Source organism: Petaurus breviceps, unplaced genomic scaffold (genome assembly GCF_028583685.1).
Source record: "Petaurus breviceps papuanus isolate PSGF00001 unplaced genomic scaffold, PetGlider_PUasm1.0 90747, whole genome shotgun sequence".
Classification (NCBI taxonomy): domain Eukaryota; kingdom Metazoa; phylum Chordata; class Mammalia; order Diprotodontia; family Petauridae; genus Petaurus; species Petaurus breviceps.
This window is the reverse complement of record NW_027187334.1, coordinates 83507-104992: the sequence shown is the minus strand read 5'-3', so window position 1 is coordinate 104992 and position 21486 is coordinate 83507. Positions and strand designations below refer to the sequence as shown.

Sequence of the window (21486 nt, the reverse complement as noted above, 5' to 3'; positions counted from 1 at the left end):
AGTTGATGGGCATCCCCTAAATTTCTAGTTCTTTTCTACTACAAAAAGAGCTGCTATAAATATTTTTGTATGTGTAGGTCCTTTACCCTTTTTTATAATCTCTTTGGGAAATAGACCCAGTAGTGGATGGAATGGTTGGATCAGTTCACAACTCCACCAACAGTGCATTAGTGTAACGGTTTTTTAATAAAGAAATCAAAATCATATATAATTACACGAAAAATGCTTCAAATCATTATTGTTTAGAGAAATGCAAATTAAAACAACTTTGAGATATCATCTTATGCCTATCAGATTGGCTAAAATGATAGAAGGGGAAAATGACAAATGTTGGAGGGGATGTGGAAAAATTAGAACACTAATACACTATTGGTGAAACTGAATTTATCCAACTGTCTTAGAGAGCAATCTGGAATTATGCTCAAAGAGTTATAAAACTGTGTATACCCTTTGACCCAGGAATACCAATATTACATCTGTTTCCCCAAAAGATTAAAAAAAAAACAAAAAGGAAAATAACCTATATGTTCTAAAATATTTATAGCAGCTCTCTTTGTTGTGGCAAAGAATCAAAATTGAGGGGATACCCATCAGTTGGGGAATAGCTAAACAAGTTGTGGTATATTATTGTGATAGAATACTATTGTGTTGTTGTAAGAAATCATGAGCTGATAGACTGGGCTCCTCTCAGCAATGTAAGGTTATAAGACAATTCCAAAAGACTTATTATCGAAAGAGATATTCACATCCAGAGAAAGAGCTGCGGAGTCTGAATGCAGATTGAAGCAAACTACTTGCTCTCCTTCTTTTTCTTTGTTTGGTTTTGTCTCCTCTTTCCCATTGTTAATTCCATTGCTTATAATCCTTCTTTACAACCTGACTGATGTTTAATGTGAAGATATTTGAAGATTCTGTATTTGACTACATGCCACCATGACAGGGGGTGTGAGGGAGGGAGGGAGAGAAAATTTGAAACTCAAGGGATTGTGAAACTGAAAGTTGTAAACTAAAAGTAAATAAACAAATTAAATAATTTTTTTTTAATCATGAGCTGGTTGATTTTAGAAAAAACATGTAAAGACTCGCATGAAATAATGGAAAGTGAAATGAGCAAAACCAAGAGAACGCTGTCTACCGTAACAGCATTTTCTCAGAGATGGGTTCAAAAGAGGAGGGGGAGTGAGTAAAGACAGAAAAATTTTGAGCCAAGTTGAGGGAGGTCAGTCTCCTCAGAGTAGTTGGTGAGGTTATTCCCAAAGTGAGAGGAGCATGAGTAATCTCTCAAGGAGAGTTGAGGAAAGGTTTGGAATAATTACTGTGGAGTAGGCGATATAAATAAAACACGTGTATCAGAAGTTATTAGCATGAATTTGTAATGATCCCAGCAAGGTTTGTGAACTTTGTACAACACCACTTGGGAGAATGAGAGGAGAAAGAGCAAAGTTTGGGATTGGCAAGGTGAGGATGTGGCAGTTGAGCAAGGTGTCAAAGACAGGATTCTGGGGCAATAGGGAGCATATCACTGGAGGTATTTAGCTCTGGGGTTGCTGTTGAATAGGAAGCTAAGTGAAGCCAGAACAGGGGTGATTCAGATAACAGGGAAATGTTGAGGGACTGGAGAGTCCTGGGGACATGGGAGAACAAGTTCAGTAGATGTGGTCAGAGAGGAAATTTTGGAGAATTCAAGATGTCAGAAGTGATAAGACTTAAGGTGGGTAGCTGAAGTGGAATAGGGATGTTGGTCAAAAAATTGTGGAGTTCGTGTGAGAAGGGCAACTAAAGGGTATGTCAGAGTCGCTGAGGATAATGGCAGAAGATGGAGGAAAAGAGCAGGCCAGGGCTGTTGTTTTCATTTAAATATTGCAAAAGATCTACTACAGAAGTTACTTCTTTCTCTCAGCAGTCTTTCATGTTGTGATGTTTTTCTCTTATTTCAGGGAGCAATGGCTGCTACATACTCTGCACTGAATCACAAGACCTTTCAGCCAGTCTTAGAGCCTGTCGCTGCTTCGAGTTTAGCTCAACGGAGGAGCATGAAAAAGCTAACATCCACAGACTTGTAAGATTGCCAAACTGGAGGAAGGGAAAATCGGAGGAATGGCTCTCTCTTCTCTCTACCTAATCGGTGATCAAAGGCATATATATAGTTTTCTGCTACACTACTTGAAAATTCTGTATAAGTCCTTTTTTTAGAAAAAATTTTTAAAAACCACCACAGGTCCACAAAATTCATACAATGTTGTTTTGCAGCGGTGTCTGTGCGTTAAAGTTAAACACTAGGGTATGTTGAGACCCTAAAGAATTCCTGCAAACTGACTTCTTAGAAGTTTGTTCCAGCTGTGGATATGTTACTAATGGTTTCTCTGGTTTCATAAAGAATGGTTTGGGGGCAATCATTTCCAGTGACCAGGATGTACATAATGACATATAATGCTAAGCAGTATCAGTATTTTTTTTTTTAACATCAAGTCCTGCTAGAAAACCTTTTTTGGTTTGTGTCATTTTAAACAAGTATAGAAACTTGTCATTTTCCATAATCAGTGGACTCTATTTAACTCGCTGTAGCTGCCAAAGTATAGACTTGGCAATTTGGTGCCAGCAGAAACTGCATTAGGGCTAGTGTGAGAACTCCCAGGATACCTGATGCAAAGGCCTTGACACAAGGCTCGGCTAAGACAAAAGATGCAGTTTAGATCTGCATGTTACCCAGTCAAGTCATTGAGTGACTTCATCTAGATATAAGGGTGTCCATCAGACTCCTATAAAATTTAAATCTAATTGGGGGCTTTCTAAGAAAACCAGAGACTTTCCCCCCCAGAGACTGTCATCAATGGTGTAATATGTTAAATAGGATTCAACCTTTGAGAATATGAATCTGATGTTGGCACTGACTTGGTTACATGCCACTCTTTGAGCTTAACCAGTCAGATTCAATCATGACCTGCCCCTTTTACACATGAATTACACTGCTGTTTTTCTGACTGCCTTGTGCAGGATGCCATGGTAATCTCCTCTGAAATGTATGGTAATCTTACTGACATTTTAGTGTAGTACTTGTGCACTTAGCACATGTGATAATAGTGTGCATTTCAGTAAACTTTAGAAAATATTATGTGATAGTTTAAATTCATTAGGGTGAATAGCATTTTAAATAAGAAATAACATTAATGGTCAACATCTAAATTTGAGCACATTTTAAAATCAGACTTCATCAAAAAGCCAAACTGGTCTGAGATCATTGAATTTAGACTTCAGAACCACTTCTGTAGTAGGTATTGTTTTCTCTAAGTGATGGACTCTCTAAATAATGGAAAAATAACTAAATGAAACATTTTAAGGTGATGCCATTAATACTCTTACTACTGGCAGAAGCAAATTATGAATGTAAACTGGAGGTTATTCCGATTTTGCTTGGTGACTATCTGTGAACTACTTGTGTGCGCTAGGAGCGCTGTTTGCTGTGTGGGTTAATTTTAGTCAGTTGAGAGCAGGAAATTTCTTTCTGCGTGCAGAAATATGCCATTTAGGTTGGGAGACATGGAGGGTTGGTATTTAATAAAAGAAAACATATTCTTTTCATTATATAAATGATATATCCCCAGTGCACCAAGCTCTGTTTTTGGGTGTGATGTGTGAAAGTTTGTATCTCTCATTTTGAACTGTCTATTGGAAATACTTGAAAGACATTAAAGAGCATCTAATGCCACATGGAATACATCGTTTAGAAACAGTTCTACTGGCGTCTTATCTGCTGACTTTTCCTGTCCTGCTTGGGCTTTTTCTTCTCTCGTATTGTTTTGTTACAGGAAGTGCTCACATGTGACGACAGTCTGTTCATATCTTCCCACTTATTACCCACCTTGTCATCATCTTATTGGTCCTGTTAGGTCATCATCCTATCAAAGTTGATAACAAAAGCTTAAAAGTATAGTTTTGCTGTTGGATTTTTAGAACTTTTAAAGATCTGTTTTCATATGTGTTTCTCTAGTAATAAAATTTTGGGAAGTAAAATTGGGAAAGGAAATGGAAATGATCCTAAAATTACTTGCCAATTTTCCATAGACAATATTTTGTTTAAAAAGGAAAAAGGAAAATGTAATTTTATGAAATTTCATTTCATACCTAGAAGGACCATGCCATACAATCCTACTAATTTTTAGGGTACACAATCAGTATTAGACAAAGGGATTCCCCATCTGATATGATTCTTCCAATTGACACTTTGTAAAGGGCACAAAGATACCCTGATGGATGTGCCATTTTCTAATGGTTAGATTACCAAAAGTTTCCTTGTAAATTCAAACATGCTAGCCTAGCAGTATGAAGTCTGAACTAAGATTTCACTTAAAACAGAACTCATTTTGTAGAAGGAAAGCCAGGTAGGAATATCATCTATTCATGAAAGAAGGCATTGGAGTGGCAAGGGTTAGACAGGACATGGTTTTTTTTTGGTTGAACTCATCTTCACTTCCTACAAAATTCACTGTGGCCCTCTTGTGATCTCTTTTGTGATCTCTTTGATGTATTCACTTTTGTGGGATTTTCCTTCAAGTTAGCAAAAATAAGAGTTGTTGGCAGTATTTAATGACAACTTAGTTTTGCAATACTGGAGTGGGGGAAGGGATATATAAAGTAAACATTTAATTTATCTTTCTCAAACCCAAGACCAGTTTTGCTCAAAACAACTATCTTTAAGTCCTAAAGCACATCGTACCATGAGAAAACTCAGGAAAACATTTACAAGTTAAATTGTATGTAAGTCTAGTGCTGGTGGTAGTCATTTTGTGAAGGGGAGAAATGACAACTTCTGTCCTTCCACGAAGATTAAGCTTCAGCCTATTTTGTTAGACCCAGGAATGCTTATGCATTGAATTCCTATACTTTATTTTGGTTGGTATCAAAACAGTGAAACATGTTCCACAGTAAAAATGTAGATTTGATAATAGTTTTCTTCCAGTGAGCTCATAGAGCTTTCACATGTACAAGTATTCCCCAGCCTAAAAACAGGTTGTGTTCCGAAAGTTCATTTGTAAGGTAGTTGAAGATTCAGATGCATTTTCCATCAATATAGTGTTCCCTAGATCATGGTTAGATGCCCAGTCTAGCTCTCAAATGCCTCTTTAACCTAGAATGTAGGTGGACTGCAGTACTAGTCTTTGAGTTCTACATTCTGGGAATAGAGACCATGTGACAGAGTGAAAAGGCAAAAGAAAAGAGTCCTCCTCTTCCCCTCCTCTCCCTTACCCCTACCCTCTGTCTTTTTTCCTTGGCATAGGCTAAAACTAAGGCCTGGGCAAAGAGTTTGGAAATTGACCAAGATTATCTTTGTCATCCATCCACTTCCCTGTCTGTACTTGTCAACCACTTCTGCATGCTGCTCTGCTGGTGTTCTCATGTGTCCCACAGTTGTCCCTAGGGATACCCCTACCTCAACTTACCCCCCCAAAGGGTTCCATGATGCAAAATTTTCTACCTCCCATCCCCTCAGTCCAAATTACCATTCTCTCAGTGTGGCAAGTATTGGGAGGAATGCAATCTTGTTGAATAAATTCACATTAATGTGTAAGTGACTAACACTAAAGAATTTGCATTTTTAAATTATAAAGGCTTATTAGATCATTTAACTCTCAAGTGAAAATGAAAATGAAGGGTTACCACACAGGGAAGACTCAGTCCTACCTAGGAGTGTGTCCCCCAGTCAGCTGCCCTAAGGTGCTTTTGCTTTGCTCAGCTTCATCCCTTCTTCCACTTTGAAATCTATGGATTATCTGAAAGCTTTTCTGTCATTGGAGAAACGTACGTTGCAGATCGCTAGTGTTTCTGATTCCTTACAATGCTTCCTGCAATACTGTCCTGATTTTACAAACAGGTCTGAGAAGTTAAGACACAGTGGATTGGCACTGGAAGCTTAAGTTCCCAGAAATGTTTTTAAAACTTTCGTGTTTTAAGTATGGGCTCTCATCTTACTCTTTTCTCGAGTGTAATGCTCTGTTCACTTAAGCTAGTCTTTGGGACATAGAGGTCCTGTTCTGATAGTACTTTTTCAGTGAGGTTGCAAGCAATACTAAACCTAGATGGACCAACTACCATTTAAAAATGCATCCTAAATTTCAGTTGATTCATGCATTTGTAGAATAACTATATATATATATATATGTATATATACATATATATACACATCTGCATATATTTCTGATTTTATATATCATATATAATTAAACGCCACATTTAATTATATATTCTACATATATGTGTATGTGTTATGGTGTTTGCCATCTCATGCAGGAGGGTGTTAGCAACCCACACCATACCTTTGAGGATGCGCTCTTTCTGGTTTTATTGTTACTATATTTTATTCAAGTGCATTATGTAATTAAAAAAATAAAGTGGTGATGCTCAGCAACATCCTGTGACTGATCACCTGAATTCCGTTGGGTTACTAATTCCCGTGGATATGAAAGGAGTCGTGTTTCCTGAATGTAGACATTGACACTTCACCTTGATATCTTAAGATTCCCTAGAGTTGAAACAACACAATTAAGGACAAAAGCAAAATCCTCTCAAAGTTAAGTTTGCTTACATCATATATGCAAGATGTCACCTCCTAGTTACTGGAGAGCAAGCAGTTTTTGACCTAACGCTTATAAAGACTTATGTAATGCTCTATTTAGGATTATGTACTAGGCTCACCAACCCCACGAGACAGACACATATGCAAACACAAATACACAAGGCTTATTTTGGTGACTAGAGTTCTTTCCTTTAGTTGTCTAATTACGTGAACTAATTCACTATTCAAAGACATTTATTAAGTAGCTAATTGTGTGACACCATACTAGTAGGCATTGTACTACCTGCTGATGTGTATTAACATCTTAAAATCAAATATTTGTCATAGACTATGGCCTTTTAGATGTAATTGCCTCTTTCTGCCCTCTATGTTAGTATTATTTAGATTGTGTTCTAAATATTTGAATCTTTTTTTCTCAAGTCATCCTTCCAAAGTTACTGTGTGCTTTAAAAAAAAAAAGTTGAACAGAAGTGTAAGTTTCACGTGTTGTGTGATATCTAATTGTTTTTAAACCTCAGGAATTCACCGAAGTTCAGCAAATCTTTACTGAGCACCTAAAATTGATGAAAACACTTCTCCGCAGAAACAAGTTTTAAGGATGTCACATGCGTTATCTTTACCCTTCAGTTAAATGTTTTCATGCTGACCTTTCCAAAACAAAAATGACTTTTGGGCTAAATCCCCCAGAGTACAAAAGTTTGAGGAGAATGTGTTCTTTGCCAGAGGAAGTGTTCTGTTATCCATGAGTTCAGTAGACTCTTTAACCACATTAGTTACGTGAGGATCTCTATGTTGCTTTGTTGACATTTCTCAAGCACTTTGGCATTTTTGCACTGATGCTCTGATTCGACTAAGTATTGTACTGGCATGTTTGTACCGCAATTCTCAATACAGAAAAGGGCATTAAGTGGAAGTTGTATGCAATTTAATGTACATGCGATGGTACTTACAAACTGCAATGGAATAAAAGGTCCCCAGTGTTTAGATATTGTAGTTCTTATTTCCTTCTATAAATATATGATGGAGTTGATATCATATTTATTTTGCTTAATTTTAAAATGTTTTCTTTCAAGCACTGTACATGTTGACATTCAAGTTTGCATTGTACTACATTCTTCTCCTTGTAAGGCTGACTCCAGTAGTGCATTCTCCAGTTTGTGTTTCCTTGTGCAGTGCTGCTGATAAACAGCTCTCACTTTGAATTTACAACATGCCAAAGACAACATAGAAATTGTATTTATTTTTGTTCTTGTTGAAATTCTGTGATCAACAATTATGGAGATACCATGTTCAATAACTGGCATTCTCTGGGTACTAGAATAAAAAGGCTGCAACTTTATAATACCTTATAATCGACCACACTTGATCATTTATGGGTGTATGGGTATAAACTTTGAGACTGCTGTTCTTACTAACCTTGTGGTACTCATTGTATGGTTTATCTACCTTTTACCCTGTGTTCAAAGTCCACTTGTGAAAAGTGTTTCAGAATACATTTACTCTCATTTTATAAGATCTTTCTACTCTAAGATCACTCCACTGGTTTCTTTTTATTTGTAAAGTGAGAAAACTCAAATGACTGACTTTTGAGCATAAGAGCATATAAAAATGTTTAGGACTCAGGTGGGGCTATCAGTGTGCCTTCATATTGGAGGACGGGTCTTTTCTGCAGTAAATACTAATTAAGATTATGTTGAGGAATTGATTCATATTCCTTAAAGCTTTGAATCAAATATCCTTATAGAAATTAAGCATTCCCTGAGGGCTAAATTCATAGTGAAGAATCTGCATCGCACTCACTAGAATCTTGGAATTGTCTGCTTCATTGGATCTGTATCAGTGTGAGTACCCTCCACATTGGGGCAGAGCGCCACGTACGTTGGCCTTCTTATCCTGTACAATTCTTCACCTTCCCATAAATCCTCTGTGAAGGATATGCCCAGTGTGCTGCAGGCCTTCCTCTGCATCCTTCAATAGTCTGTGGGCATCAATGCAATACTCAGACTGTTCATAATTTATTCCTGATTTGACACCTCTTTCAATTGTGTATTTTCTGGATGATGGATTTTATGCCCCTTGTGTATGTGAGTCATTTTTGGTAATGTGCTATAGCCTGCTCACAGCCACCATATCTTCTCCACTGCCCTTTGGATGACCCATAATTTTAATTCTTTGGAGATTGTGGTACCCTGTGATCTGCAGTTGTATATAAAGAATCCCCAGAGAATGAAGAAAGTCTTCTATATTAAAGTGGTCATCATTCCTTCGCCTATATACCCAACCTTTCAAAAAAAAATTAAAACAAAAAATTCAGTAACAGATGTTTGCAGTTACATATACCACTTATGTTTCTCTCAACTCAGTTCAAGGTAAACAGCTGTCCCTGGAAAACGTTGGGAGGTCTGCCATGTTTATTTGTTTTTCCCCCCTGTCAGAGAGAGAGAGGCTCTCTGTCTTTCCCCTTCTCCCTCTCCTTGCTGTCAAAAGAGGACCAAAACTGCTCAATTACGAGAAGGTAACAATTTAAATAAAATGCCCAATTACATCATGTTTACCTAAACACTTCTCCCTATTTTTACTCTGAAATGGATATGGGAAACTTAAATACCTAACAATTTGGCCTTTTGCTTTGTTTGGATCACAGCCATTCATTCACACATTTCTGTCCCCATCTATCACTCTTTGGGTCCTCAACCTCTAGCCCTGGCCCTGCTTCTTTTTCCTCTGTCAAAGCACTCACTTTCCCTCTTTTTAGTGATGCTTATGGCTTCTGTCCCAGTGGCCTGCCTTAGCTTCTCTCTGTGGTAGAAGCAGTACCTGCCCTCCCATGCCATCCCCCCACACACACCCTCATGTACAGAAGTGGGACTATTTCTCTTTGCTGTCATCACAAATTCTATTAGCCAAACTACTTGTGGGACACATAAGCTGTTACTGGTAAGGGGAGCAAGGGTGGGGGTAGGAAGTGATTATGTTGGGAGTTTTTATTTCTTTTCCCTCACAAAAGTGGGGCGGGGAGAGAATCTGAAAATTTGCCCATCTACCCCCTATGAAGATTGCAGGGGGTTGACTAAGGTAGGGTGACCACTGCCTTGGAACATTCTTGTTCTGGTTTCCTGCCAGTGAAGCATTTAGAATATCAATGGACTGACCTTTCTGGGGATGCCTTCATATATCTTTATGCTATAAAGTTCCTAAAATTCTCCCAGAATTCTTGAGTGGCAACCTTTGCAAACCAGAAGAGAAACCCACCTGAAAAACCACTGAAGTAGCTTATACCAATGCAGGGACAAAGGAGCCTCAAAGGCTTCAGGAGTCCCAGGAAATTGTTTTTCTGCACAATGAATTAACCCCCCCCCCCAACCACCACCCCTAACCACGGGTGGCCACTATGTTCCTTCAGCTCTAAGATCATTTTAATTAGCAAAAGCAGCAGGTTTGACTCATTTCCCATTCTATTAGGAAATCAATCCAGGCAGGGGGGAGGGAAAGGACTGTGAGGCCTATAGTTCCAGCATGGCTTTAACCACTGCAGCTTCCTCAGGAGGAATAATGAAGATGCTATTATAGAACCATAGAGAGATTGATGGCTTGGCCAGAGGAGATGGTGGTGGGAAGCAGTTTCTTCTTATTTTACAGAGGAGGAATCTAAGGCTCAGGGACATATGAGGACTTGCCAGAGGTCTCCCTGTCAGTTAGGACCAGGAGCAGAGCCTGTGCTTCCAGATTCTTCATGATGAAAAAAACCACAGGCAAAGACCTTGCCTTAAAAGATGGGTTACCACAAATGCCTGTGGTTTAAGAGAGGGCAGGAAGTTGCAGCCAGAATATTCCCCTGCACCTCCCCTCCCCCCATGACCAGGTGCAGGTGCCTGCCAAGTGGCAGTCTGTCATTTCTAAGTTTGCCCCACCATTCCTAAGCTAGTGTACATGAATTTTTTTCTTCTGTTCTGGATTGCTCACTAATACCCTGTAGCAGACTCAGCCATGTTACACTGCATGTTGACTGCCTTTGTAGCTGGGAAATGGCTAGAAATAAAGCAAAAACAAGAGCCAGGTCATTTTTCATCCATGCAGCAACTCAAGGCCTTGCATTAGTAAATGTGGCCCTAAGTGAATTCAATTAAAGCTGCTCAAAAATGGGGCTCAGTTACTCCCAATCAGAAATATACCTGAGGCAACTTTTTCAAATGAAAACTAATGAGGGTTTCGCAGCTTTCCTGAGAGGTGCCTTTGGTATCCTCTCACTCCCACTACCCCAACCCTATCCACTGTTGCCAAGGCACATTTCAGTGTCTAATCAGGGACTGAGCAGAGATAGGATTATGTGTGCTAAGCAGTGCCTAGGGCAACAGAGCCAACTACCATTAGGACGGGTGTGGTGTGAGACAGGGTCAGATTAGCCACCAGGCTCCTGCTATTGGAGGCAGCTAGCTAGGTGAGATTTAGGCTCTGGGAGGCTTGGATCAGGAAGCTTCTACTGGGTCAAGTATGCCACCTGGCAGTGATCGGAAGGAACTGTTGCTGTGAAAAACTACTTTATTGAAGTGAATACAACCTAGCCTAGTGGCAAAGACACTGGGTTTATACCAAGAGGCTAAGTAGGGTTCACATCCCTGCTCTGCCCCTTACTAGCCATGTGACCCTGAGCAAATTGCTTAACCTCTTTAGGCCTCAGTTTTCTCATCTGTAAAATGTGAGTAATAATAATAATAATAATAACAGTACCAATTTGACAGGTTTGTCTTGATAATGAAACTATGGCTTAGGAGTAGATGTGTGCTCTGGTAGCAAATACTTGCATTACCTACTGCACGCAGCTGTTCTTTGTAATCCTCTAAGTAGCATGGAAATGTGATCTGTCATTAAATTGTTCCTACTGAGAGGCAGTGTGGTATAGTGGGTAAAGTGGTACCACGCTTAAAGGCAAGACCTGGGTTCTGTTGCCACCCCGATACATTTTTAGCAATGTAACCATGGGCAAGTCACTTAACCTTTGTCTCAAGCACTCTAAGATGGTAGGTCACAGATCAGCATCAGTGGGAAAGTTTCCACACTGGGACTTCCCTACATTGACAATATCATACAGAAAAGATTAGTCCTAATAAACACTAATAAATAAGCACATAGCTACCTCAACCCTAGGGCCAAACAAACTTGCGTGGTGAAAGCATTTCCTTAGCCCTATTGCCTCTGGAGAGAGAGAGTATATAGTATCATAGAAAGAATACTGGACATATGGGAGTCAGATCTGGGTTTGAATCCCAGCTTTGGCACTTAATAGCTGACTAGTCTTGAGCAAGTTTCTTAGCCTCACAAAATCCCTCCCATCTGAGTTGAGAAGGGCCTCAGTGATTCAGTCCAACCAGTATCTGCATAAGGATTCTCGCTAACAGGATAGGAGGCCCCTCTAAGCAGCAGTCATCCAACTTTTGCTTGAAGACCTCCAGGGAAGTCATCTCTCCCAGAGAAGCCCTTCCACTTTTGGATAGCTCAGAGTTAAGGTTTTCCCGGCATCAAGCCTATATCTCCCTCTTGGAAACTTCCTTCCACTGCTCCTGGTTCTACCTTCTGGGGTCAAACAGAATAAAATGAATCTTTCTTTCACATTATAGTCCTTCATATACATGAAGACAGCTTTCACATCCCTCCTAAATCTTCTCTTCTCTGTACTGAACATGCCAGGTTCCTCCAGTCAGTCTTCTTATGACATGCTAATGTCTAGCCACTCTCCTGGTTGCTGCAGTCTATTAATGATTTTTTACCTAAAATGTGGCCCCCTTAATTGAAGGCAATACTCCAAAGGATGTCCGACCAGGGCGGAGTGCAGTGAAACTCCCCGTCTTGTTTCTGAAAAGGATGTCTCTCAATGAGGCCTGAGCTCACTTTAGGGGTTTGGCTGCCATAGCACACTATTAACTTCTATCAAGAGGTAGTGTGGTATAATGAGCTAGCCCTAGACATAAGAAGATACCTTCAGTACTAGGATATGACTCTAGCTAAGTCACTTAACCTTTTAGTGCCCCCAGGAACTCTCTAAAAAGTTGCGAAGTAGGTGCAAAGGGAGTTTCCTTACTGTGTTTCCTACACTGAGATCTAAAAACAAAACAAAGAATATATTGTGAGCTTTCAGTTTCCCTCCTTTTCAAGGCAGTTTGGTGGCACAGTGGATAAGGCACTGGACCTAAGTTCAAATCCAGCCTTACCACTGGGCAAGTCATGTAGTCACCACCTGCCTCAGTTTCCTCATTTGTAAAACTAAGGATAATAATAGCACCTACCTCTCAGAGTTGTGAGGAAAAAATGAGATTATTTGTAAAGCATGTTGAAAACCATAAAGTGACACAAATGCTAGCTATTATTATAAAATGCTCAGACCTTCTTTAGATGAACTGATTGCTGGGCATGCTTTCCCTGTCTTGAAACCCAAGTATAAGCCTTTACATTTGTCTGTTGCATTTAATTGTGCAAAATTTTTTTTGGATCCTGACAGATGTCAGAATTAGTTATTGTCTAGCTTTGTGTCATCTTCATATTCGATAAACATGCTATCTATTTCTTTATCCAAGTCACTGATAAAAATGATAAACAGTACTGAAACAAGCATAGATCCCTGGGACACTCCACTATAGACTTCCTCACAAGTTGACATCTAGTTCCAAATCTACCAGATTGACAGAAAGCATGAGAAACGGCAAATCTTGTCTAAAATTAAGGTAAACTATATCTATTATAGCATCCCCTAATCTACTAATGCACTAACCCTATCAAAAAAGGAAATTAAAGTATCCTATAATGATCTAGTATTGCAGAAGTCATATTGGCACTTTGTGATCACTGCTTCCTTGTCTAGATATTCACTAACCATCCTTTTAATAATATATTAGAGGATTTTTCCAAGAATTCATCTAGCTTACTGGTCCACAGTTTACACACTCCACTGCCTTTCCTGTTTTGACAATGGAGGCATTCTTTTTGGTGCATGTCCTGTGCATCTATAACAATGCCTTTTGAAGTCTAGGTGTCTTTCATCTAGGGTCCATCAACTCCTTTTAAAAATATTTTGTCAACTGCATTTCCATATAATCATTTTCCTTTGAAATTCTACGTATTTGATTCTATACATTTAAAAACATTCAGAGAAAGTGGAGAGATGTCTACAGGATTAAGGCATAGAAGCCTTGCTTCAGACAATTTAGGGTTTTTTCCTCATTGAAAGTCTTTTTTTTTCTATTTGTCCTCATATTTCCATTCTTGAGAACACCATCCCTCTGGGCTAACTTAACCTGTAGCTTTTTATTCCATGTAGCATTTATTCTACCTAACCTTCTGAACCCTTTGAAAAGCCCAGTACTTCCCCCAAACCTAGGGTACATTGCAAACAATGCCTGGTTTCCTTCTTCCCTCACAAACTCAAGAAGAAAATGGCTGCTTCCCCCCAAGGTTCCCAACATTTTTACCCCGACAACCAACTCTCCTATTCGTACTGCAGCAGACTCAATTTCCAAATCTGTAAAATTATGTTTAATAGTATTGGCACTACTTACCTCACACACTTATTATGAGCTCTGTAAACTTTCAAATGTTCTAAAAAGGTAAAATGCTAGTTATCTTATGACCAGAAGTAGGGTCCACGTCCTCTAGAGACTACACTAGGTCAGGCCCTGGGCAAGGGCTCGTGGCTCATTGGAGAAGGTCTACCCCTTCGTGATGTCAGACTCGCTATCCTCTCTATCTCACTCCCTCCAAGATGGGGTCAAAGGTCCTGGCTGTGGACGCCTTCCTTATCTGATTTCAAACCCATTTCTTCACTCCTTGCCGGACTGTTCAAGCCAAACTCCTTGCACTGGGTTGCCATAGGGATGTATCATCTGCATATTGCTTTCCTTGCCAACACAGTGAGGAAGGCAGAGCCAGCTCACCCTCCAGAGTTGCATTTAAGGATTGCAGTGTCTGAGGACAAAATTACCCTTATGCCCTAGGAAAATAAGGCCCTTTATTCTCTGTCACATTATTCATTTGCCAAGGACAGGCTTTCCTGCCCTCCAGTTATTAGTTGTCTCCATTTTCCTCTCATTCTTTAGTGCTTGGCACCACAAGTGATGGCATGGGGACTCAGTCCCTGCCCTTAGCACTAGGCCACTTCACAGAGCCGCCAGGGCAGAGCTAGCTTTCCCCAGGAGAAGGCTGATTTCAGGAGCCAGGATTTTCTATGATACTTCACTTTTTTATTATTATTATCTTGAGCCCCATGAATTGGGGCTCCAGCTGTAACACAGCTGGGCAAACTACAGAAAAAACTTTAGAGATGACACTGATGGGGAAAGCATGGGCACAGCTGCTATCTGGGGAGCCTCTGTCACCCTAGTCCACAGTAAACACATCACTGTGTGTCTCAGTGGGGCTGTGCACACTGGTCCTTACATAGAGCAAGGCCAGTAGAATGTAACCTCCATCCATGCAGGGATGGTTCCATTTTTGCCACTATATTGGTTGCTAACATTCAGCACAGTGCTATGAACATAATAGGTGCTTGACAACATTAATGTGGTAGAAAGAGAACTGAATTGACAGCTATGAGATCCGGGTTCAAATACTACCTGAGTGACCTTCGACAGGTAACTTCACCTCTCTGGGCCTCAGTTTTATCTGCCAAATAAGGAGGTTGGACAGGATGACTTTGAAGGCCCTTTCCTGCTCAAAGTCTATGATCCCATTAATCAAATTAATTGGACGATGAACTTAATGTGGCATTTCTGATATTCTTAGCTACTTCTCATCTAAAGACACTGTCTTATAATAGCTGCTTTTCCTTCTCCTCTGAAAGTTTCTTTTGTTGTAAGTTATATTTTTGATGGTTCTGAGTGTACTTTGATGAGCACTTTCACTGAGATTTTCTATTTTAGACACCTTTTCCTTCATAATCCATTACTAATATTCCACATAACATGGCATTTTCCCCATCCCCTCACTGTGAGCATCACAAGATGGGAAGGACTCCCAAGTCTTAAAACATTCTAATTTGCCCTCCTCCCTCCATTCACACTGAGAGGAGTGGGGCTTAGATGTGGTTGTTAGGACTAGATGCCCCCATTATAAAATCTTGTGCCAGGTACTCATTGAGATATACCTAGTCCCTCCTGCCTAGATAAAGCCTATTCTCTGCCCTTAGTGAGCTTACAGTCTAGTAAGAGAGACAAGATATACAAATATCTCCAATAAAAGGTGGGGTGTGATCAAGGCTAATTGAAGCACTAACAGTGGTCCAGGGAGGGAGCCCTGACTTTTGGCTAGAAAGATCAGGGAAGGCTTTTGAACCTGTCTTTGAAGAAGGGCTAGTATTTCAACAAATAAAAATGGGAAGGGGGTGCACTGTGGTAGTATTGGTAAGGGAGTTTGAGCAGAGGGGGAAACTTGAGGGGCTGCATTAAGGGAAAGGTGAGTTGTCCAGTTTGGTGGAAATATAGCCAGAGTATGAGAAGTGATGAGGCATAACTGCTGGAATTAGTACTCAGAACCAAGCACCTGTGCTTGAATCCTGTCTCAGACATTAGCTTTGTGACCCTAGGCAAATCACTTAACATCTCTGAACCTTGCTTTCCTCAGTCAGCTCATCAAGAAATATTAAGTGCCTACTAAGTACTAAATGCTAGGGATATGAAGAGAGGTTAAAAAAGATGGTCACTGCCCTCAAGGAGTTCACAGTCTAATACAGGAGACAACATGCAAACAACTATGTGTGAACAACATATACACAGTCTAAACGGGAGATAATCAGCAGAGGGAAGGTACTAGGATTAAGGAAGAACAAGAAAGGTGTCCTGTAGAAGGTAAGATTTGAACTAGGACTTGAAGGAAGCTAGGGAAACCAGGAGGTGGAGATTGGGAGCATGGGGATTGTCAAGGAAAATGACCACAGGAGGGAGATGGAATATCTTGTGGAGGAACAGTAGGGAAGCCAGTGTCACTAGACCTCAAAGTTGAGGGTGAGCCCCAAATATGAAGCACAAAAAGATTAGAAATACTTTGCTAAACAGAGTTTTATATTTGATCTCGTATGTGATAGGGAGTCACTAGAGTTTATTGAAGAGGGGAGTGACATGGTCAGAGTTGCACTTTAGGAAGATCACTGGCAGCTGAGTGGAGAATGGATTGGAATGGGGACAGACTTGAGGCAGGACAACCCATCCATTGCTATTGTAATAGTCCAGGCAGGAGGTGACAAGGGCCTGCACTAGAGTGATGATGGTTTCAGGGGAGAGATGAGGGAGTCTATAAGAAATATTATGACAGTAAAATCAATAGATCTTGGCAACAGATTGGCTAGGGGAGGAAGGGGTTTCTAAGAGAGTCTGAGGAGTCTAAGATGATTCCTAGGTTTCAAGTCCAAGTGACTGGGAGGATAGTGGTACCTGTGACTATAATAGGGAAGTTCAGAGGAGGGGAGGGTTTGAAAGAAAAGGAAATGAGAGATTGGTTTTGGATGTGTTGAGTTTAAGATGTCTACAGTAAATCCAGTCCAAGATACAAAAGGCAGAGATGCAAGACTCTTTGGAGGTCAACAAAGAGGTTAAGGCTGGATAAGTAGATTTGAGAATCATCAGCATAGAGATGAAATGGAATTCATTGGAGCTGATGAAATCACCAAGTGAAACAGTATGGAGGGAGAAGAGAAGAGGGCCCAGGACAGAGGACATTGGGGGGCTCAAGAAATAGTGCAACAAACTAGAGGGAAGAGAGTATCAAGGTGAAGAAGGTGATAGAAAGCATCAAAGCCACAAAGGTCAAGAAGGATAAGGATTGAGAAAAGGCCACTGGATTTCGCTGTGGCAATGTTGCTAGTAACTTTGGAGGGGGCATTTTCAGGTCAACGGCTAAAGTGCAGAGAGTTGAGAAGAAAGGAAATGGAGGCACCGTTGTAAGTGACCTTCTGAAAGAGTTTAGTCACAAAAAAGAGGAGAGCATGGGGCGGCCAGGTGGCACAGCGAGTAAGAGCACCCGCTCCAGTGTTGGGATGACCTGGGGATCGAATCCGGGCTCTGACACTTAGCACCCACCCAGCAACACCTGGCCGTGTAACCTTGAGCAAGTTACTTAACCCCAATTGCTTAAAAAAAAAGGGGAGAGCAATGGGACACTAGCCAGTGGGGATGAATGGATGAAGTGACTTTTCTGAGGATGGGAGAGAGGCAATAGTGAAGAAGTCAACAGACCAGGAAAGAATGAAGATAAGTGAGAAAGTAGGGATGAGAGAGGGGGAAAACTGCTGGCAAAGATGGGATGGAATAGGATCACTTGTGCCTGTAGAGGGGTTTGTCTTGTTAAGGAAAGGGGCTACCTCTTTATGTGCAATAGAGCTGAAGAAGAAGATGGAGGAAAGCTCAAGCTGAGTAGGAGGGAATAATAATAATGATGATAACTAAAATTTACTAAGTGCCAAATACTATGTTTAAGCACTTTTCAAATACTGTCTATCTCATTTGATCCTCACAACAAATCCAGGGACCTAGGTGCTGTTACTATCCCCATTTTGTTCTTGTGTCCAACTCTTCATGTCTCTATTTGGGGTTTTCTTGGCAAAGATACTGGAGTGGTCTGCCACTTCCTTCTCTAGCTCTCAGATGAGGAAACTAAGGCAAACAGGGTTAAATGACTTGCCCAAGGTCACACATCTAGTAAATGTCTTAGGCTGGATTTGAACTCAGGAAAATTCAGCTTCCTGACCCTAGGCCTAGTATCATATCCACTCATTGTGCTGCCTAAGAGGAAGCTTTTGGCAAATGGCTTCAGTGGAATAGTAGGCAAAGTTCTCAGCTTTGAGAGTAGGGTGCAGGGGAGCCATAGGGGATGTAAGAAGAGCTTAAAAGGTTTGGAAAAGCCACTATGGTGAGTGGAAAAGGTAGGGAGATATAAAAGGCTTTTCTTGGAGTAGTGAGGGCCCATGAGATTACATAACAAATTTGTAGTGGATACAGTGAGTGTGGTTTCCTGATTTTCCCCAGCTTCATTCTGCAGCATATGAGTAGGAGTCAAGGCAGAAGATGGTGAGATTAATCCAGGACTGAGACTTGGCAGGCCAAGATTGGCTATAAGATAAGGGGGCAAGTTATTCAAGAGAAGAGGACAGTATGGAGTTGAACTGTTTTACCAAGGGGTCAAGATGGGGAAGGAAGAAGAGTGTAGCCAGTACAGGGATGATGACCCGGAAAAGAACTGAAGGGTCGAGGGGTTGGAGGTCCAGATAAGGACAAAGAAGAGTGTTTGGGGTAGCAAGACGGGAGAGATTGTTTGACAACAGATTGTGACCAGATGAGGAAGTTTCAGAGTTCATGAGCATGGACATGGGGGGAGCATTTGTGAGTGATGGCATGCTCAAGGGAATGACTCCCTCTGTGTGTTGCTGAGGTGGGTAGAGGAATGTGCCATGGAAAATGAACACTGTGGAACTATGGGGTAAGGATATTTGAGGGAGTAGCAGTATTTTGAAGTCCCCTAATGTAAGGGCAGAAGTTGGAGAGGAGAGAAAGACTGTGAGCCTGACACTGAATTCTCTTGAGTTCATTCACTTAACCCCTTGGAGCCTTGGTTTCCTCATTGGTAAAATTGGACTAATTCTAGCACTTTCCTCACAAGGCTGTGGTAAGGATCAGATGGGATGATGCTCCTAAAGTGCTTTGCAAACCTGCCAGTGCTATTCACATGTATGGTTCGGGGCAAAGGGAGTAGTGCAAGCTCCAAATGGGAAGAGGTATGGGAAGGACCAGCTTGTGCCTTCTGGGAAGAGGTTCAAGCTAGTGATTCAGACAGCAATGTTGATAGAGCTTAGGTTAGAGCTGTTGTCTAGATCCTGGACAAAACAGCTTAGTTCTAATGGGGCCTTTGGGAGTCAGCTGATCTCTACAGTGGACTCCCTGATGCTGTTATAGGTTGCAAATGATCACTTGATATTGGCTTAACTGGTTCCCACTATATCTCGGATGCCAGTTGAGGGCAATTCCCTTATTAGACAAATGAGGAAACTGAGGTGGAGAGAGGTTAGTGACATAGCTAGAGTCACATAGACAGCTTTTGGCAGAGCTAGGATTGGACCCTATTTCCTCTGGCACCAAATCCATTGCTGTTTCCACTGACTGGAATATTCCTGGGAAACATGTCAAGTTTGGAAATTCAGGGTTCTGCATTGAGATGGTTCTCCCCATTCATCACCTTGTTCCTTGCAGTGTTATTCCCCTCCCTCCAACTCACTCCCAACTTCCTTCCTTTGATCCCCTCTCTTCTGCAGCCTCTGCACAAACATGTTTCTTTCCTTCCTATATATCCCTTCATCCCTTTCCTTTTATGTGCTTTCCCCTCCTTGGCCATAAGATGGTAGCATTTCCTCACAGATTCCATTTAGCATCTGAGTTGGGATGCCCTGGGCAATTCTAATGCTAAAAGTTGTAATTTTTGCATTTTCCTGAACCTGGCCCCTCCTGAGACTTTTCCAGGATCTGGCTCAGGAACTTAGAAAGGGTGACATTTGGGGGACATGTCTAAATTAGGAAAGCTTTAAAAGTGGACTTGTTAGGACAGCTTTGACCTCAATTCCTTTAATCCCAAACCTGTGCTGTGCCTTCCCCGCTGTGACTCTGGGTCTGGGCAAAGCCCCCAGAGTAGTGCACAGCCTCCCTTGAGACAAGGTCATATTAAGATTTAGATGGTATTCCTGGAATTTCCTCATTGTGCCTCTCAAGTCCTGGAGCATTTGGGAAATGCACCAAGGGCTTCCAGGCATAGAGGGTATACCTGTCCCAAGAAACCTCCTTCCCAGCTGAGACGATCTATTGTCTTTGAATGTTTCCTTAACAAAGAGGGATACAGAGTCACTGGGGAATGGGGTTGGATAGGGAGGGTCTACTCAACAGGTAACTATAATTGGAATGAGTTAACACAAGAATAAATGATTTGAAAATCTTGAGATTTGTTTTGCCCCTGCCTATAATTGTAGCTCTGGACAGTGGAGCTGACCCATCTCCAGGGACTCATACTATGGTGTAGCAGAATGAGTATAGGACCTGGACTACTGACACTTATTGGCTAGGTAGGCAAGTCATTTCCCTTTTCTCCTCATCTGTAAAAATGGGAATTATAATACTTGTTCTACTAAGGTGACCTTGGTCTTTTTTGTTCTGTGAGTCTGTTTCATCGTCTGTAAAATGCACTCAGAGGGTCATTATCAGAAAAGTACATTGAAAGCCTACAGGTACTCTAATAACAGGACTAGTTTACATCCATGGGACACCCATATATTTCTAGAATTTTTCCTTATGGAGTCCTAGGGATATTAATTTCCTAAGCTACACATAATTGGAACAGGCTTTTTGCCCCACTGTTATCAACCACTAGGAAAAATTGAAAGCTAAGTAGGTTCCATCATTCATTCATTCATTCACCAAATATTGCCTTATCTATGGGCAGGGCACAAAGCTAACTTTTTTTTTTGCATTTTTCACTTTTTATTTTATTTTATTTTCAAATGCTTTATTAACTTCTGATTTACATCATTCGTTTACGCCAGATTTTGAGTTACAAATTTTCTCCCCGTTTTTCCCCTACCCACCCCCCCAAAATAGCAGTCCCACAGATATCCCCTCCTCCAATCTGCTCTCTCCCATATTTTCTCCCATACCCCTTTCGACTTTTCCAGTGGATCTCTATGCCCCAGTGCCTACATATCTTATTTCCCAATTACATGTAAAAGAGTATTGATAATAGTATATATATATATATATATATACACATACACACATATATATACATACATATTTGAATATTTGATTTTAAAACTTTGAATTCCAGATTCATTCCCTTTCTCCCTTGTCACCCACTCTTACTGGGAAGATAAGCAGTTCAGTATAGGTTGTACATGTGTGGCT

General features: G+C 40.8%; 2 protein-coding genes across 2 annotated transcripts in view; both read left to right on the top strand.

Moving 5' to 3' along the window:
• The window catches only part of RPS6KA6 (ribosomal protein S6 kinase A6), a 108353-nt gene extending 100430 nt beyond the window's left edge, over positions 1 to 7923 (top strand). The window contains exon 22 of the mRNA XM_069067370.1: positions 1938 to 7923. Coding sequence (XP_068923471.1) covers positions 1938 to 2063 — 126 coding nt within the window. The 3' untranslated portion in view covers positions 2064 to 7923. The remainder of the gene's footprint in view (positions 1 to 1937) is intronic.
• Positions 2066 to 21486, top strand: part of LOC138145741 (uncharacterized protein PF3D7_1120000-like) — a 36861-nt gene continuing 17440 nt past the window's right edge. The window contains exon 1 of the mRNA XM_069067371.1: positions 2066 to 2125. The gene's annotated coding sequence lies outside the window, so the exon portion shown is untranslated. The remainder of the gene's footprint in view (positions 2126 to 21486) is intronic.